General features: G+C 43.2%; 1 protein-coding gene across 2 annotated transcripts in view; it reads right to left on the reverse strand.

Moving 5' to 3' along the window:
- C15H4orf51 (chromosome 15 C4orf51 homolog) overlaps positions 1-19,779 on the reverse strand; it is a 41,756-nt gene that overhangs the window by 14,849 nt on the left and 7,128 nt on the right. The window contains exons 4-7 of one of the 2 annotated variants that reach the window (XM_088792585.1): positions 17,414-17,490; positions 7,664-7,722; positions 6,745-6,802; positions 4,857-6,350 (exon numbers count right to left, since the gene is read on the reverse strand). In XM_088792585.1, the coding sequence (XP_088648711.1) occupies positions 6,106-6,350; positions 6,745-6,802; positions 7,664-7,722; positions 17,414-17,490 (439 nt within the window). In that variant the 3' untranslated portion in view covers positions 4,857-6,105. Of the gene's footprint in view, positions 1-4,856; positions 6,351-6,744; positions 6,803-7,663; positions 7,723-17,413; positions 17,491-19,779 lie in introns of those variants that run through there. The other variant, XM_088792586.1, reaches the window with a different exon arrangement.

A 19,779-nucleotide genomic window follows, 5' to 3' on the forward strand; every position in this document is an offset into this window, starting at 1 on the left:
TCCAGGTAAGTAGACTTTAATGAAAAAGTGAAGCAGAGCTCTTCCTGCAATTACGGAATAGTCACCACAGCTTTTCAATGGCTATTCCGTGGAAAGGAAAAGAAAAACAGAGAGAAGAAAAGGAGAAATACGGCCTGTTCTACGGGGCTACTGCATGGAGACCTCCTTTATGCCAGTCAAGGTTCATTTTCATTCAGAAAGTGACAGTCTTGCCGGGCAGGGTGGCGGCAACCAGAAGCGCCATCAGTCATGCTCGGCCCGGGCCTGTGGGACGAAGCCGCACAAACAGCTCCTTGTCACCCAGCAGAGACCCCTCCCGCCACTTCTAAGGACACAGTCTCCTTAGAGCTCCCAGCTCTCTCAGCCTGTCTCTTAGTAACAGAAAAAATGTACACCTCACCCCATTACTAGGCTCATTTGAAAAGAATCCTGAGAATGTGAGGATGTGTGCCTGGGTGTCTCTCGGGTGTTTACGTAAAGCCCACCACTTGCATTCCTAGTTACTCCTTCTGAGTGCATTAGCAATGGCACCCCAGAAACCCCCCCAGAATTGGACCAGCTTTTCCTGCACTGGTCACCACACTGCTGCAAAGAACGAACACCTCTGGGGGCTCACAAGCCATTGTCTCCACAATACATGCTAATTTTCATGTCACCTTGCAGCTCCCATGTTATCCAACTCTTAAAGGCACCAAAAACCCTTGCCCAAGTCCATCAAGCCTGTTTCTTTCCCAGGGATGGCCTTCTTCCCAGGCTCCCTTCCCCTCCAAACCTCAAGGTGGCCCCTGCTATGTCAGGTTGAACTGGCCCCCGCGGGAAACGCTGATGATCCTTTGGCTCTAGCCTCCGGGAAACCTTGTTCCACAAGGAACAGACGCTCTGGTTTTGTGAAATGAGTCACAGGCTGCCTTTACTGACCTATCTGGGGAGGCCAGGCTGCCATGTATGGTCTGTGCTCTGTGCCACCCACCTCTCCATGTAAGTCGGAGTTCTTTGCCAGGACAGCCTGAGTCATAAAACTCAGCACATTCCTTAGGCGTTGGATAGTCTTTCCTTGTAATTACTCTGCTTTTGTTTTATACAGCACCTGGTTTCATTTTAAAAACCCAAATAAAATCTTATGTTCGGGGCTCGGGTAGGATGGGGGATAGAAAGGAAAGGAAAAGAGAAAGAAGGGAGTGAAGTTTAGGAGAGGGAAAACAGGAAAGGGCTGGAAAATAGGCAAGACCTTGAGTGGGACAAAGAGGGAACCGCAAAGTAAAGGGAGAGAGGGAGGAAGAGGAAGAGAGAGAGAGAGAGAGAGAGAGAGAGAGGATGTGCTAAAATTAAATTGAATTTGGTCAAAATCCCTTTTGCTGTATCTGATGTAACAACTTGATGTCTACGTCTCCTTGCCAAACTAGGCCACAGTACTTTAGTACTTTACTCATAAGCCACGTGACATGCCCTAAGCCCCAAACTTTCTGAGTCTTCTTAATAAACGGACACTAATTTTTGATAAGTTCTAAGGAACTTTCCAGTTATAGCACTCTGAGTCTATGAACCAGCCTGTTCCCTTTCTTCTTGGACCACAAACCCTAACCCAAGTGTAAGGGAATATTTTTCCATAAGCTAACATTTGTTTTCTTGTCTTTGGGGGTGGGGGAGGTAAAGGAGTGGGGGACAGCAAGGTAGAAAAGTGGCGTAGACCCAACCATACAAATGTTGCTGGTCAAATTGAATTTCTGTGGTCAGGTTATTCAGTAAAATCATCTACAAAGCTGTCAACGTAGGTTTTTAGAATTAAAACAGAATTCCAACAAGCTGCGCCTTGCATAGTTAAAAAATACTGAATGAATGAATAATAATCATTAGCATGAAGAACTGACTTTCTTGGAATAGGAAAGCATATTCATTACAGCTAAGACCAGGACCATCAGGTAATGGACTCAGAACTTTAAAAGAGGCCTGAGATTCTCTAAATGAGACTGGACAGGACAGAAGTCCTGGAGGTTCCTGAGTGGTTGCAGGGCTGCACAGAAAATGCCCCGTTTGGCAAACTTAATGGAAACCATACGAAGGGGTCTGGGAATGAGACCAGATGGCTTGCTGGGAATGTATTTAGCCTAACCTGGGCTAAAGAACAAAAGTAACCACTTGCAGGTTTTTCTTTCTCTTTTTGTGGTGGTGGTAGGGGGGGCTGATGGTGTGACTTTTAATTACCGTTTCAATTCAACAGAAATCATAAAGAGAAGGATGGTCTTGGTCAACAGGAGTAAGTGGAGCAGGGGGTAGAGGGCGGGGAGGGGGGAGGAGGAAGAGGGGGCAGGAGGCAGCTACTTTCGTGACCACACGTGGTTCTGCCTGTTTTCCTAGGAAGAGAGCTGCGGGGCCCTTTGCCGCCCTGGATTGTGGCGGGTCCTTCCCGTGTGCAGGGTCGCCGCGCCTGGGCCTTCCCTCCTGCTCGCTGCTCACTCATGGTGGTGGTGGGGGGGGGGGTTCGTGGGAGAGCCAATGTGGAGGAAGAAGGGATGTAGAAGAGGAAGAGGGAGAATGTCGTGGAGGGAGGAGGAGGAGAAGGGCCTGCCGGGAACCGGGGACGTGAACCAACGGGGAGGAGAGAAGACCCGGGCAGGGGACCTGGCCGTGGGTGGGACTTTGGGGACCCGGGGCCCCTCGGGAAAGAGCCAGTGTGTGAAAGGCCTTGACTCGGGTTGCCCCCGCCCGCGAGAAGGCCAGAGCCAATTTGCTTCCCTGCAACTTCGCACGCAGGACAACCTGGCTGCTTCGGGGCCACTGCTCTGAATACAACAAGTCTTTCTCACACCCCTGCACCCTGCCCCGCTGGGACTCCTGGACGGAAGGGGACTGGCTCCCTTGGACGCTGGAGCTCACAGCTGTAGGGGTCACACCAGCACTTCTGTGGTTCTTGCAAAAACGTGCAGTTCCAAGTATTTAAAGGAAAATTTAATAATGAGGATAACGATCACTTCTGTTCCCTCTTCCAATTAAAGAGAACCCAAACTGAGGGACGAAGGCGTTTGAAGTCAGGGAGAAGTGCCCAGGAAACCCGGCCTGACAAGTTCCGCGTATTCCCCAGCACTCTCCTACCTCACAGTCGTGAATTAAGCGAACTCCGGGCTTCCAGCTTTGTTTCCGACTCCTCTAAATGACTCTTAACGGTCCTCCCAGACTATAAACGTAGTATTGATCAGCGTCTGAGTCTTCAGACGAGGCAACCTTGCTTGCAGAATTACACTGTTCTGGAGGCTGGAGAGAAACGGCTTGGTTGTCAGCACTCACCCAACCAAAGGTTACTTTTTGCGCAGAACTGGGAATGAGATTGCCAGACACCCCTCCTGAGCGGGAGGTGGGATTGGTCTACATTGTCTCCCATCGCCTTTGACCTTCCTAGTTCATCTATCCTGTCTCTGCCAGGAAGGCCAGATCAATAAGCAGGAGAGAAAAAAAGAGGCAAGTCCTGGAATCACTGACTGAACCACCCACTGCTTCTCTGCTGCCCCTCACACCGTCCTTTAGCGGCAAGGTCTTTGCCCTGACTGGCCCACCACCCTCCTTTAGTCTGCGTGTAATGAATTTCTCTGCTTTCAGTTTTACATCATGAACTTCTTGAAGATAGGGCCCAGAAATATAAATATTTAGAAGTTTGTTACCAAAGGGCTTAGACACCAAGCAAATACTTTTTAAAGTGAGAATATTGTTAATGATGGTTGTAAATTGCACTCAAGCCCTGCTTGATGCTGAGCAGGAATTTCTGCATTTTACATCTCAATGCTTGTTCTTTTCCCAATATAACGTCTATACAAACAAATTAAGTTTTGCCTTATCTAATAAATAAAAAGTCATGATTTATGTTTTAGTCAGAACTCTAGACCCAGTGTTTCCCAAACAAGTGCTCCATATGAATTATATGGGTGTATGGGTGTGTGTGTGTGCGCGCGTGTGTGAGTGTACTTTTAGTCTGTTGTTGTACCATAAACACAGGAGCAAGATGTAATGTCCCTAATTTGTCGGGAATTGTTGACTTAAATGAGGCTACTGTGATGTAGAGAATTCACTTTAGGGGAGGCGTTGGGGAAGCACCTCAAAGAGAAAGGCAACTGTTCCCCAGAACAGCTGTGGACACTGGCAGTAGAATTGCCTGGCACCAGTACAACTCCATGCAGCAAGAGGGATTTATTTATTTAACAATAGTTAATGATTCTCCCAAGAACTCCCGGGAGTCCAGCTAGCAGTAAATATACTTTCAGGAAATTGTCTGTCCTTCCTCGAAGCGTGCACCAACCCTGCAGGGAAGGGAGGTCCCCGGCTGCCCGCGCACTATAATTTTCAGTGGATGGCCTAGCTCTACTTGCCCCCAAATAACTTCCTCCACAGCCTGCCACCACACTGCCTTCCCATGCTTGAAGTGTTCCATAGGAAAGCTACCAGGTCTTACAGCAGAAAAATCAAGAAAAAGGCACTATTTCTGGAAAACCACCATTGAATAGACCTGGGAACCGAGGTGGACTGTCTAACCCTGTTCCATCAGCTAAATTTACCAGATTAGCTAGTTGGTGCCCATAAACAAGCATTTTCCAGAATGACATCTATACATAAATGGTGGTTCTTGTGATAATGTAAGGTGATACCTGAAAAACATTTTTATTTTAATGGTCAGGTTTGTTTTTTCCTAATACACATAACTAGCATACCAAACCCATGGTATTGCAAATATAACTAACTACTTAGGGTAAGGCTGAGTTATTGGGTTGTTGTTTTTTTTAAGTCAATTTAGAGAAATCTTAATAAACCAAAGCCCTATAGGAAGCAAAAATAGTTGTAACAGTTGTATGAATGAGGGGAAGTCAGTGGGGTACTTGCAGAAACCAGTTTTTATTCTTGCAACTCATTCTCTAGGAGTCTCTGCCAGAACTCTAAGACATAGAAAGAATCCCATTTTAACATCCTGTTAAAAATTACAGGGTTTTACAATGAGATATCATCTCACAGTTGTTAGAATAGCTGTCATCAACAAGGCAAATAATAACAAGTGTTGGAAAAAAAGGGAACTCTCACACACTGCTGGAGGGAATGTAAATTAGTACAGCCACTACGGAAAACAGTATGGCAATTCCTCAAAAAATTAAGACCAGAATTACCATATGACCCAGCAATCCCTCTTCTGGGTATCTGCCCCCAAAATCTGGAAACATTTATCCGTAAAGATATATGCACCCGATGTTCATTGCAGCATTATTCACAGTGGCCAGGACACAGAAACAACCAAAGTGTCCTTCGATAGATGATTGGATAAAGAAGATGTGGTACATATCCACAATGGAATACTACTCGGCCATAAGAAAAGATGAAATACTGCTATTTGCAACAACATGGATAGATCTGGAGATTATCATGCTAAGCAAAATAAGTCAGACAGAAAAAGTCAAGAACCACATGACTTCACTCATATATGGGATATAAAACTCAAAGCAAATAAGGAACAAGAAAACAAACAAACAAACAAAAATTCATAGACACACAACAATTTAGTGGTTACCAGAGGCTAAGGGGGGTGGGTGGTAGATGAGGGTAAAAGGGATCAGAAGGACAGACTTTGGTGGCGGAAGAACTGACTCTGGGTGGTGAACACACAATGCAATTTATAAATGATGTATTACAGAACTGTATACTTGACACATATAATTTTACTAACCAATGTCACCCCCAATAAATTTAATTTAAAAAATTACAGGGGTTTGAGAAAGTCTGGTCAGGCAAGACAGAACCCCTGCTCCGCAGGGCCATGTCAGGGGGTGCATGGACAGCCACATGAGGAGAGTGGGCCCAGGACACCAGGCACCCAGAGTGGGTTCCCGGAAGGGAGGACGGTCTGAGCACATAATGCCTTCTTTGCAAGAGGCAGAATCCAGCAAGTCACTGATATCACTCATGAAAATTTGGACCGTACAAGAGGAATTCCAATCCCCTTCGAGGCTTGTTTCCAAAACAACTGGAGAGCTCTAGACAAGAAACGTTTACTGCTTCAAGGGAGACTGCTTATCAGAACAGTACTTTTCTGTTTGTCGCTTAATTATAAATTAAGGGATTACTTTCACACCAACTCTAAACACACACGCCACCATCTCTAAACACACACAGGCCACCGACTCTAAACATACATACATGACCAACTCGAAACACACACATGGCGCCACCGCCATCACTGCCACCCTGTGCACTTACTGATGCTACCCCAGGGATCCACTTCCGGGAGACAAGTAAAAAGATGCTTACACGCCTCAGAAAGTCTGTCCTTCGTCGACTGTAGTTCATCAGATTCTCAAATGCTGGCTTTTTAATCTTTGCATCTAGCATGAACAGACAGCCAGCCAATGGGTAAGGGCTTGTGATAAACAGAGTCTACCATGGTATGAACAAATGAAATTTACTGATATTCCTAAACCATTTTTTAATCAATAGTTCCAAACCCTCACTTACACACTACCCCGCACCCCAAACCTCTGTAACCACCACAACCTTCTCACACATTTGCTCTTTTTTCAGAGCTGCTGCTGACAAATGTCTCTGTGGGATTTCTCCCTCCTTTTATTTCTTACTGTTACAATGAAGTAACAAGGAGGCAGAAATGCCAAAGGCCTTAAAAGCCTCAGACTCTGGACGAGTTGAATATATCACGTGAAGATCTTAATTAAAATAAAGGCAGAACATGAATGTAAAGTAGTAGTATAGGATAGGACTTACCGGTTTTTTCATAATTTGGAGGTGCTGGAGAAAAATCATGGAACAGAATTTGGTGTGCCTGTGAAAAAGAGAGATAAAGATACATACCAATCACTTTCACAGCAACAAACATTTAACAAAATTCCTTTTCCAATGTTGTCCACCCATTCAAAAGGCATTTTGATACTGCTGCCAAAAGCCACTATAGTAACAGATACTAATAGTAAAATGGAAAGATAAAATTGGGGAAAATATTTATAAAACATGATAGGTAAAAGAATACTACCCTACTATGCAAATAGCTTATATAAATCAATAAACTAAAAACCCCAATAGAAAAATAGGCAAAGGAAATGAATACCATCGATCCTCATTAGTCATGGATTCTGTATGTGTGAATTTGCATAGTCACTAAAATTTATTTGTAACCCCAAAGTCAATACTTGCACTTTTGAGGTCATTCAAGGACATGCACAGAGTGGTGAACAGGCACATTCTCAGTCGAGGTCAAGCAAGAGGGTACTTTGCTTCGTTTCAGCTCTCACACTGTAAATAAGTGTCCTTTTTTGCGGCCTATGTGGTGTCCCATTTTCTGCATTTTTAAACTTTTTGTCAGTGACTTTACTGCTTAAAATGGCACCCACAAGAAGAATGTGACGAGCCTTATGTAGAACATATGTGTGTTGGATGATTTTCATTTAGGTATGAGTTCCAGTGCTGTTGGCCGTGAGTTCAACGTTAATGAATCAACGACATAGAGTAAATAAGATGTCTTTAAACAGAAACTCACATAAAATAAATTTACGTATTGATCAGTTGGTGAAAATGTGGTAACCAGAGGCTCACAGGAACCTGACGTGACATTTCGCCTAGGAGCAATGGTGTGCCATCATCTAAGCTCTCCGCGGGGGAAATGATCATTGAGACATGCTGGCCTTACCACTTTGTGCTTGATATCCAGGGACTTTCTGAAGGAACGGGTTATATGAGGGAGCAATCCTGCATGCAAACAAACAGGGAAAACCAATGTTACCTTAAATTTTCCTACACTCCCAGTTAGGTTATACCCACAAATTGTACACACATCACTTATTTTCTTTTAGAATCTCACCAACAGAAAAGTAAGCATCAGTGGTAAGATGAAACTGTGATGAAAAGTTAATTCCTAGTAAACCCTCTGGCGTTTTTGGTGGTGGGGGTGGGTAAAATTTTTTATGGTACACATTTCAATTTTGTTTTAAAAAGCAAACAGTACTGATAACAGCTAAGGAGACACTGAAATTATATGAGTCTATAATAAAAGTAATCAGAACAATTCATTTCACATGTCCTTTAGCTTTCGCTGTGAGGGTTTCCTGAAGTAAGCCTGTGATTGGGTCTCAGTCTTTCGTGAGCTTATGCCTCTAAACGGTGAACTTCACCAGTGTTTTCAGTTGTTGTTTTTTCTCTTCTGTCCCGCTTAGGTAGAACAGGATGGCTAGAGTGGGCTGGAAGTGGGTGTTTCCTTTTTCCAGGGTCAGTTAGGCTATAACACCCCAGCAGACTAATTTCTGGTTAACTAGTTTCTCCTTGTTAAGAACATAGTGCTCTGGAATATTTCAAAATCTTTCCTTTTTCCCTCCCTTTGCCAGAAGCATACAGGGTATTTTTCCAGTATTTCACTCTGGGACCCTGGTCGAGTTCCTGGAGGGAAAGCTTACAATGCTGTAGGGACGCCCTATGCTTGGGCCTCCCTGGAGTTAACTCCCAGACTTGTCCACATTGAGCCTCCAGCAGTTTGTCAGTCACAGTTCAGACACTGAGACCCTGGCACTGGTTCTGAGGGGGTTCCCGCTGGGGAGTCTCTGCTCAGGAAGTTGCGATTCCCTGTATTTGCATGTCTGTCTCTCGCTCGGTTTTGGGGGCAGTGGTTTGCCCTGTGTCCACCCCTCTCTTAAGGATCTAAGAAGAGTTAATTTTTTCAGCCTGTTCAGCTTTTTACCTGTTGTTTGGAATGGAGTTATGACTTCCAAGCTCTTTACATGCAGAACTGGAAACCAGAAATCGGGGTAAACATTTTTCTGCCTGGGACAATCTTCTATGATACACAGCGTATACTCTTAGCATCAGAGGCAACCAAATCATGCTGACATTCTGAGGCGATAAATTCTTCTCAAGGTCTGAAGAAGGTATATTTTTCAAACAAGTTTCTTGAGGTATAACTTAGATACCATAAAAGTGACCCACTTTAAAGTGTACAGTTGAATAATGTTGAGTAAATGTATCAAGTTATGCAACCATCACTATAACACTGAAGTCTAGTTGTAGAGCATTTGCATTTTCCTGATAAGATCCCTTATGCCTATTTATGGCTAATCTCCTTTCCTACATCCAGCCCCAGAAAACCACTAACCCACTTTCCTTCGCTATAGATTTGCCTTTATTGGACATTCCACATAAATGGAATCATGCATTATGTGGTCTTTTATGACTAGCTTCTTTTACTTATAATGTTTGTGAGGTTCATCCATCTGGCGGCTGTTTTAGTATTTTGTTGCTTTTTATTGATAAGTGGTATTCTGTGATATGAATAAACCATATTTTGTTATTCATTTACCAGGTGATGGACATAAGGGTTATTTCCAATTTGGGCTATAACGGATAATGCTGCAGTGAACAGTCACGTGTAAGTCTTTGTGCAGACATTGGCTTTATTTCTCTTGGATAACTACCTAGGTGTGGAATTGTTGGACCCTATGGTAAATGCATGTTTCACTTCTAAAGAAACTGTCAACGTGTTTCCCAAAGTGGCTTTACTATTTTACACTCCCACCACCAATGAATGAAGGTTCCAGTTTCTCCATATCCTTACCCAATATTTGTTATTGTCTGACTTTCTGATTACAGCCATTCTTACGGATGCGAAGTGGTATCTCATTGTGATTTTAATTTGCATTTCCCTAATGACTAATCATGTTGAGTTCTCTGGCATTTTTAATTTAAAAAAAAAGAAAAAAGAAAAACAAATTAATTTGATTAAGAGTAAATAAAAATTGATCAGTAAAGAAAAATGGGGACTTGTTGGTATAATATGATGGGGTCTGGTCACTGGGGATGAGCCAAGGGAGAGGAATAGCCTTTGGTTAAAACTCATTGTTATTTGTGTTATTTTATGCTGATACTTTTAAAAACTAGATAGCTTAAGCAAAAGTCAAACAAAGAGTTCAACAGTTATCTAGCTAAATTCAAGAAAGAACCACTTTTTCACAGTGACAGTAAAAGCAGGTGGGTAAGAAGTTTATCGTGTATAATTAGCTCTGATTATTCCACTGGCTGGAATCCTAAAAGCTCTGTAAGGATTTTATAAATCCCATAGGCCTGCCTAAGGCTAGTTTTTTGTCACCCTTCCTTTCAAGAATTATATGAGATAATCGTTAATTAGTAAATGATATATTATATTAAAATTTTACAAAGTCATATTGAGGCATTCAGTAGATTACGGGAGAAAAACAGGCATTAGAATTTTTGCTAGACAACTGCATGAGGGATTTACACATTTATGCCCATTTTCTAACCAAATTTGGTCATTTTTCTAACTGAGCTAGAAATCTTTTCGTTAGTCCGCTTATAGAAACACCAGCAACCTCACATATGTGGAAGTATGGTTAGCTAAAGATTCTTTTCCTTATGAGTTCACAGTTGACAAAATCGCGCCCACCTGACCTTGGCAGTTTCAGCTGGCCTTTTGATAAAGGACATTTAATGTGAACCTAGTTTGCTTGTGTGTATCCACCTTCCTGCTTCTGCTTCCTAGTCCTAGAACTGGAACCAAATTAGGCGATTTTGTTGATGGAAAGAAATAACCATGTTAGTGAATGCCAACGAATTCTACCTTTATGTACTAGGCCCTTACATGTTGTGCCTACCCTGAAGGAATGCTACGGGGATTTGGTTTTTAACATCAATTATCAAGAAAGCCAATGTGGGTTGGTGAGCATAGGCTCTTTGAGAATCGGAGAATCTCAAGTTTAGGAGGGTTCATCTAGGTCTTCTAATCACGTAGTCCACCTGTTGGTGTCTGTCATAGCACAAGTCTTAGCTGTATTCGTGACTCAGTTTCCTTTCCATAGATGGGGGATAATATGATCTCCTACCTACTCATCTCTGAGTTCCTTGAAACTTTGAGTTTCTTGAAATGAAGCCCTCATGAACACAAAACATAATGTTGGAAAGCAAAGTCAAGCCATTCTTCACCTTTTTGAGTACTGTGGTCTTAAATTGTAGGTACACAGACGAGGAGAATTTAGATCGAAGGTTAACAACGCTTTAACCTAGAGTTTGTGGACACCTGGAGGAATCCACGATGTGTGCATGGATGGCTTGCAGAAATGTCTTTGTAGCTATTTTTCTGAAGGTAGGGTCCAAAGCTTTCATCAGATTTTTCAAACTGCCTCAAAAATGTGAGGTGTCTTAAAGAGAGAGCTGTTAACCATTGGGATAGATGACAGAGAAAATCTTTTCCTGGCAGATTTTTAAGAATGAGGCATTTAATGAACTATATATTAGGTGTAATAAAAATTATTCTATCAACATTGAGTTTCTTAACTGTGATAATACTACTATGGTTCTGTAAGAGAACATTCTTACGCTTAGGAGGCACATGCTGAAGCATTTAAGGACATACTGTAATGGTGTCTCTAGTTCACTCTCAATAGTTCAGCGGGAAGTATATATAAGTATCAACAGAGAGAGACTGAGATAAAGCCACGTGTTAACAAATGTGGCGAAATGTTCAAACTGATGCATGTAGGTGAGGGTAGGTGAATATTGATTGGACTATTCCTTCAACTTTTCTATGGATGAAAAAACTTGTTAAATTGTAAATAAAAGCATAAGGCATTTATTTATCTGTCTTAATTTCACAATTATTGGTAAAGAAGGAATGCTATTATCATATTTTATAGTTGGCTAAAACGATTAGGCAGAAAAAGATTAGGAAAGCCAGCGGGCAGCAGGCCGAATCACATCTGAGCCATAACCAAGGGCAGACCCGAAATCAATGCTTCGTCTTCCTCTTATCTTCTCCCCACATGACTCCAGCCCATCCTGTCGGTAGACACACGGTTTGCTCACACAACCCACGAAAGTCACTGGTGTGCCCACTAAAGGGCTATCTCTCAAGTTCACAGGCAAAAGCAATGGCAGCCACCTCCTAGTTGACGTTATGCTTGACCAGTGAAGTGCACACGGTAACAGATGGCACTTGTGACCTTCTTAATAACAGGCCTGGTTGCCAGTGTTCCCTGGTGTCCAGTCTCTGCAGGGAATTTGGAAACTGTTGCCTGAGACTTGAATATTTTCTGGCAAACACATTTAACCATTTATTAGACTGTTTCCTAATTTAAAAGAGAGAGAGAGCAAAACAAAATTCTCAACACCTGAAAAGGACACTGGTATTCCTGAGTCTGGGGGCCCATCCTGGAAATTGTCCGGGGTGTGGGGACACTCAGCCAGCATATTGTGTCATTGTCAGTGTGGTGATGACCTCAGTCCCAGGCAAATTGCTTATCAGGCTTTCTAGAGTTACTGGTGGCCAGTGACAACTTTTTCCTTTCTGTAGTTTACAGGAAATGTATGCACTTCCCACAGCAAGGCATACAAATTGGTCAGAAAACAAACTAGCGCCAGCATTCACAGGTCCCGATGCTGTGACAGCCCACACCAGAAGCAAATGTGGGAAGTCCATGGCGAGCGAGCGAGGCTTGTTCTAAGTCACTTCGTTCCCTTTGCTGCACACCCTGGGCAGCAGTGCTGTCAAGGTACCCAGTGAGAGCAGGCGGAGCGGGGTGAGGGCGGGGATGAGGTGAGGGGCAGCCTGCCGGTCCGGCCCTCCCAGGCCCCAACCTTCCCACAGGGGCAGCTTTCCTTTGTGAACCGTGGAAGGCAAACCAGTGTGGCTCTAGGAGAGGACAGTGAAGACACGTGGGCCAAAGCCTGAGGAGTCCTCGGCTCCTCTCACCAGAATAGACTGAAAGGGCTATACCAGGTGCAAGTGGAAAAATCCGTCCCCCGTCAGGCAACGTGTGTGGGGAAGATGACAAAGAAAAGGCAAGAAGGACATTCCCAGGGCATGTGATGGGAGTGGGAAGTGAGGGACGGACTTCAGGGTAGAAACGATCCACAGGACAGGCACAGGACAGTGTGGAGCCACACACAGGACGAGCTGGATAAGAACCAGTTTCTAGGGGGAGGGGAGTGCGCAAGGGCAGGGGTGCGGGAGGTTTGCATTCGCACTTTTCGTGTTTCTCCCAGTAGCTGCAGGGGAGGTAACAGTCTTTCCGGGTGGCCCCACTTCTGGACTTCAGAACAAAGGATGCCTTAGCGAGGGGACAGTCCCCTGATGGCTCTGCCTCGGCAAAGCTAGCCTGCCTGTGAAGGAGCCTTCACTAGGGAGCTGTGTGTCTCTCCCAGGGAAGCCAGGGGCAGGTGGCCTGGTTTGGCGCCATATAGCGGTTTAGGATTCCAGGCCAGGACCAGCCTGCTGTCCCCTTTTCTCAGGCAGAATGGAAATCTGTGTGGAAAGCCCCTTCTATTCAGACATGCCCTAACCCTTTGGCTTCCACCTTCATTCTGGGGTCCCAGCCTCCAGGAGCAGTAAGTTTTGGAAAAGGTCCCAAAACAGCACCAGGGGGCACAATCCCTGAGACATTATGAAAGCAAAGTTAACGAAGCTTGGAAGCCACTAGGCACCCCCACATTACTAAGAAATGGAAGGTACTTCCTTGCTTGGGCCCCAGAGGCACCAGGTGTTCTCGGGTTGTCTTTCCTCCTTGCCTCTCACCCCAAGTGAGTGGCCATCACTGTTTCTACTACTGCACGTGTATGTTCCAGATTTGGAGGTCACCTGGCTGTATCTCCTTCAGCCCGTTCCAGAACATGGGTGGGGGATGGAGAGGATGTATAACTAAAATCATGTCCCTATGCAACCATGTCACATGCTATTTATCCATTAATCTTTTTAAAGTATTACAATTCTATGTGCTGCTACATAGGATTCTAAAGACAGTTTTTGAAAGGTTGCTTCTATGGAAACTACATTCCAATTTTAAAAAGTACTTTATAAATTCCCTTTCAGAAGACACATTATAAATAAGAAGCTGCCTCCATAAGGAAGCGTGTTGTGAAGAAGAAAAAGTCAACAATGGAAGGTCCATAATTGTTAAACACATAATTATAGGGCATCTGGTTTGTGTTGAGCTCTGTCCCAGATGCTGGAGATACAGAGACAAACAAGACAGACAAGCTCCTGCTCTCATGAAGCTTACACTCTAGAAAGAGAAATAATAAACAAGTAAACAAATACAATAATATATACAAAGCAAACTAGTCACCAAGATAGAAATTAAGATGGAAAGAGTGGGAAGAACTTACTTTAAATATGGTGGCCAGGGAAAACTCTCTTTAGAGGTGACACTTAAATTCAGACTGAAGTTTACAGATCAGCAGAGCCAGGATAATTGCATTTCAGCAGACAATGTACGTACAAATGTCCTGAGGTAGGAAATGGCTCACCGTTTTCAAACTATTAAAGGAAGCCACTGTAACTGGAACAGAGTGAACAAAAGGAAGGAAAGGCATGAAATGGGATTAGAAAGATAGACAGGGTCACATCCATGCAAGACCTAAAAAGCCTTGGTAAAAATTAGAATTTGATTGCTAGTGTGACAGGAAACAGAAGTGACATCCTCCTGTTTATGCTTTCAGACCTCACTGTGTGAAGACATGACTTATGGGGTGGTCTGGTGCGTTCTTATTGCTTTTAGAAATTTTCGAGGTTTGGGGAAGGCTTCACAGAGAACTAAAAGTGGGAGTAAAAGAAATAGAAGAAAAAAAAGGATTTTACAAATGGGCACAGACACTCTTGAAGTAACAGGACAAACCCTATTCATGTTGCTTAGAATATTACTTGGTTCATGTCAATATTCTCCTAAGACACTGTCATTCTTGTAAAAGGCTGTGTAACATCAGAACTGTTCCGGTCACTGCTTCAGACACTTAGAATTTGTTATCTGTCGTTAGGGACTATCCCAGGGAGATCTTACACATATGGTCACATCTGGGCTTTGATGTGATCATACTATGTAACACCTCTTCCCTAGTACAGATTACGTCTCCTGAAACAGCAAGAGTAAAAGAGGCCAGTGTACCCTTTGCAAAGGGGAACTTGGGCTCATCTCAGGAGGACGCAGGTGTGGGACGCAGGCATAGTGCTAAGAACAAGCGAAGGGGTGGGGCTAGCCCGCGAGGGGTGCCCCAGCCCTGCCACAGTCTGCACTCCACCACCTCTTCATGAATTGTGTCTGCTGGAGAGAAGCTTTTGAAGCAAACAAAACTTGCTAGAATCTGTTTGAGCAGAGCGTCAATGGGGGAAAAGTTCAATTGTTTAGCAGCTCCTGCTGGTAGTACTGAAGTTTTATGACGCGTGATTTCTATTTTTATTAGCAATTGCTTCATTCTTCTTTGAATAGGAAAGGTGAGCATATGATGGGGCCATAACAGGAAAAAGCCACAACCAAATCAAAGACTTAGAAAGAGAATTAATAGCAATATAAAAGGAAAACCACCTTCGTACAGGCAGAACAAATAAGACCGAACTCTTTGAAAGGCAGATGTGAGAATTTGAGAACTTTGTTCCTATGATGACGGTGAAATCACACTTAAGCCCAGCTCATCTGATGTGCATATCTATATAAATGGATACATTTCTACGAAGAGACAATCAATAGACTGGTGTCTACCAGTGGTGAGTAAATTCATATAGCTGGCTTGTACTGATGATTTGACCGTTGGCTTCCAATTTTAACTCCCTTCTTTAGGGGTTTCTAGAACAATTAAAGTTGATAATCCAAACATTAAACATGGAAATTGAAAGGAAACACAAGGAGAAGTTATCATTTGGCCAAATTACATGATTCTGCCTTGATATACTATCACCCCTTCACGAAGAGAGTAGCTATCAGTTAAATTAACATGACCATTTGAGGAGAATGAAAAAGAAACATGGACAAAATCTATTAAGAAGTCATCATTATGAATATATACACTTATGTCATTTCTACCTTTCCTGCTATCAATACTTCACCATAAAAACAGGAGAGGAGACAGGAAAACAAAGTTGTATCTATCATAGCGGTAAATGATTGCTTTTGCTGCTCATGTTACCTCCCTTCAAATACTCCCACCCATCAACTGGGGGGCTACTCAGCTATCAGCTCTCACTAGGCCAGGTTCTCTCATAGGTGATTAGCAGGTTAATCAGATTCCTGACGGGCACAAATAGCACATTAATGGAATAGGATTGGACTTCGTGCAACTCACATCCGTAGCACTGTCACCTCAGCTTACTAAGAATGATGTCGTCAGGCTGTTTAATTTCCTGTACCCTAGCTCCGACTTGTTTCCCAGCCACGTACCGTGTTTCCATTTTATGTTCATTACTGCAAACGGGAGAAAGAAAGTCTTTCTTGATTTTAGCAGTTGCACCAATGGTTAGCTGTCCTGTCCTCTGGCCTCAACAAACCATAGGAGGACGCATAAAATTCATCTCAAATGGACTATTCCCATAAAGTCAAATTTTATTAGGAAAGCCAGCGGAATAGCAATCATCCAAGGCAGCTGTTAAAAACCTGTGTCTCCATTATTTCAGAAAACCCCATGGGGCTGCAGCATAGCTCTTTTCACCACCCACCCCTGTCCCAACACACGCATATGTATGAAACCTTTAAATGTACTACAGCAGAAAATATTACCAGAAAATTTCATAAAGTGCTAAAAAAAATCCTAATTTGTGATTACATTAGTCTTATTAAGCCTTCAAAGATTCAGTCCTGAGAAATGGAAATTATATGGGAAAAGCCTATTGTGTTTCTTCCTCAAAATCAGAGTGTGTGGCAGGATGGCCAGCTTTTCCTTTCCAGTGTGTGTAGCTATTACTAGGATGTGGCTGCCCAGCCGAGGAATCCATTTCTGAGCTGACATCTAGGTGGACGCTTGTGACTAATTCTCCCATTGGAATGTGAGCATAAGAGGTGCGTGTCATCTCCAGGTGGAAGTGGTCAAAAAGCAGGTGTGCCTTCTCCACCCTTTACCCCCACCTGCTGGATAGAGCCAAGGGATTCTGGGGCCCAAGATGAAGGAAGTCTGTGCCTTTAAATCACCATGTGGAAGGTCTACCTGAAATACACCCAACCTTGTCCTTTCTAGGAAGGGAAAAAAGTCTTTTACTGTGTTCAGCAACTGGAACTTGGAGGTTTATTATAGCAGCTAGTGTTATCCTACTTTAACTAAAACAGGGTGGAGTAGTTATAGATTCGCTACTATAGTTTACTAGTTGGTGGTTTATAGCTTTGCTTGCTCCTCCTAGTTCTTTGCTGTACCACGTAAAGCTCTAGATTACATTACCTAGAGCTCCAAGCTCTGGCAGAAGTTCCATTCTGGGACTAATTGGAGGAGGAAAATTTGTGCCCCGTAATAACTGTCATATTTTTCAGAGTGACAGATCCAGAATGGAAGATGCTCAGTTTCCTGCTAACGGCCCCAGGCCTCTGGTAGACACGTGGAAACCACAAGGGCCACCGTCAAGAACCTAAAAGTTATCAACACAGCAACCTTGGCTAAGGGCTGTGCCCAGCACTGAGCTCGCTGCTCTTACCTTTAACAGCCGCAGCGTCTTGGGGACCAGCCCTGCAGAGCGTAGGGCTGCCAGCGGTGCAGTTTGGTGATGACATCCTAAAGGAAGCAAGCAGAAGAAACAATGACACATTAATAGGTTTATAAGTCACAGCCTAAGGATTTAGAGGGATTTTCACCCATCTTCCCATTTGATTTCTTAAACGTTTGCTTCCTCTCTCCCCCCCTTTTTCCACACTCCTGACCATAACCCTGCACTCCCATTAAATCAACCCAAGCTGGACTTTCTCGTTGTCTTTAGTGATTTATTTGTTCCCCGATGTCATAAAAGGGTAAATATGTTCAACTTTTATACATGAAAACCTCAACCGTTAAGTTGATAATTGTTATAATAGGATTTATGAGTCTTGCTCTAAGGAGCTGTTTTCAAAATAAATGCTGTGAATAGAATAGGAAATATTCCATTCCATAATTATGTTGGTTTCCCAGCGAAACTTAGAGCTTCACTGCAGTGGAGTAAGTTGGGGACCCATCGATGCTGTGTGTAGGCCTTGAAACACATCTCTACCTCAGTTTCCCTGACGCCAGATATGACACTCTCCTTAGACAAGCCGGGGCTTATTGGGAAGCATACACTATTTTGTATGGAATGGACAGTCATCCATTTCTAGAGCATCACATCGTGGCTATTGTTTTAAGGCCTCCGATTAAGGGAAAGAGGGTCTCCAGGCTCCAGAGACCTGGAGCTGTGTGCGTGAGGTGAGGTACAGTGGAGTTGATGTCAGCCTGGAGCATCCGATGTCTTCAGCCAAGAAACTAGTCCTAATCGTCCCTGAGACAGGGGTGGTGGCCCACCTTGCATCTTTGTTTTCCTAACGTACTAGAGCAGCAACTGAATCTCCTGAGGGTATTGATTTAAAAACGCAGATTTTTGCGTCCAAGCCCAGCAATTACTTTTCAATAGATTTGGGGCAGGTGGTCTCATACAGGTGGTCGGTAGAGCAGTTTCCTGACTTCTGTGGGGTTCCCTTCTTAGCTTCTCTTCAATTTGTATTACCTAAGCAGACAATCCAAACACTACAGTTTGGTTGGGGCTGGGTTTTTTTTTTTTTTTTAATTTCATATATGGAAGTATATAATATGTATTTCATCTGGCTCAAAATGCTCAGCATTGGGTTTGTGTCATTCCTGGGTATTGCCATACTTTGTTCATATTTACTGACATTGTACAAACATCCCATGGCATCTCCATTCTGCTGTGGATGGATTGCAGTTATTCTACATTTGGCTTGTTTTCAGTGTTTTGGCTATTATGAAAAAGGCTGCTATGAACATACTTGTACATGTCTCTTGGTGCACATGTGAAAACGCCTGTCAGCTGGATATATACTTAGAAGTAGAACAGCTAAGTCTTAGACTATCCACAGCATCAACTTTAGAAGATGAGACCAAACTGGTTTTCTAACGACTTGTATCCATGTACATTCCCCACCAGCTGTATTGAGAGATCGCACTGTTCTACGTCCTCACCAACACTTCGTATCGATGGTCTTTTTCCTTTGACCCTTTCTGGAGGATTACATGAGGAAACTCACTGTGGTTTTGATTAGCATTTCCAGATCACTAGTGTGGTTAAGTGCCTTTTGATAAGTTTATTGGTCACTTGGATATCTTGGTTTATGAATTTCACTTTTTAAAGTCTCCCATATTTCTAGTGGGTTGTCTTTTTCATATTAATAAGAGTTTTTTTATACCTATCATAGTTATGAGCCCTTTGTCAGTCACTGAGTTGAAAATAATCTTCTTGCTCTCTGTGGCTCATTTTGATACATTTAGTGGTATATTTCATTAAACAGAACTACTTAATATTGAGGGAGTCCAATTTATCTTATTTTTATTTGTGGAGAGTACTTTTTGTGTTCTGTTTAAGAAGTCTTTGCCAAGCTCAGGTCATCAAGATATTCTCTATATTGTCATCTAATGATTTATTGTTTTGCCTTTCACACTTAGTTCTTTAATTCATCTAGAATTAATCTGCCTGCAATTGAAAACATTCAACTGAAGTTTGGTATCAGGGGGCCCTGTTGCCAGAACAGAGTTTTCACCACCACCCCTACAAAATGGCGTTTCCCGTTGTTTTCTCATCATAAAAGTCATGTGGAGAGTTTGTTAAACATATCGGTCCACTCGTGCCTCACAATCAGAATTTCTTAGGGGAATGGCTGGAGAATCATCATTTTTAACAAAACGGATCATTCTCGTGATCAAACAAGAGTAGGAACCACTGCTCTCAGGAATTATCAAGGGGATGAGAGTGATCAAGCTTCAAAGCCACAAACCCTTCGGTTATTACCAAAGTCCTGCCTTTTTCCCTGAAAACACACTCCT

Source organism: Rhinolophus sinicus, chromosome 15, assembly GCF_057876585.1.
Source record: "Rhinolophus sinicus isolate RSI-liver-muscle chromosome 15, RSI-T2T, whole genome shotgun sequence".
NCBI lineage: Eukaryota > Metazoa > Chordata > Mammalia > Chiroptera > Rhinolophidae > Rhinolophus > Rhinolophus sinicus.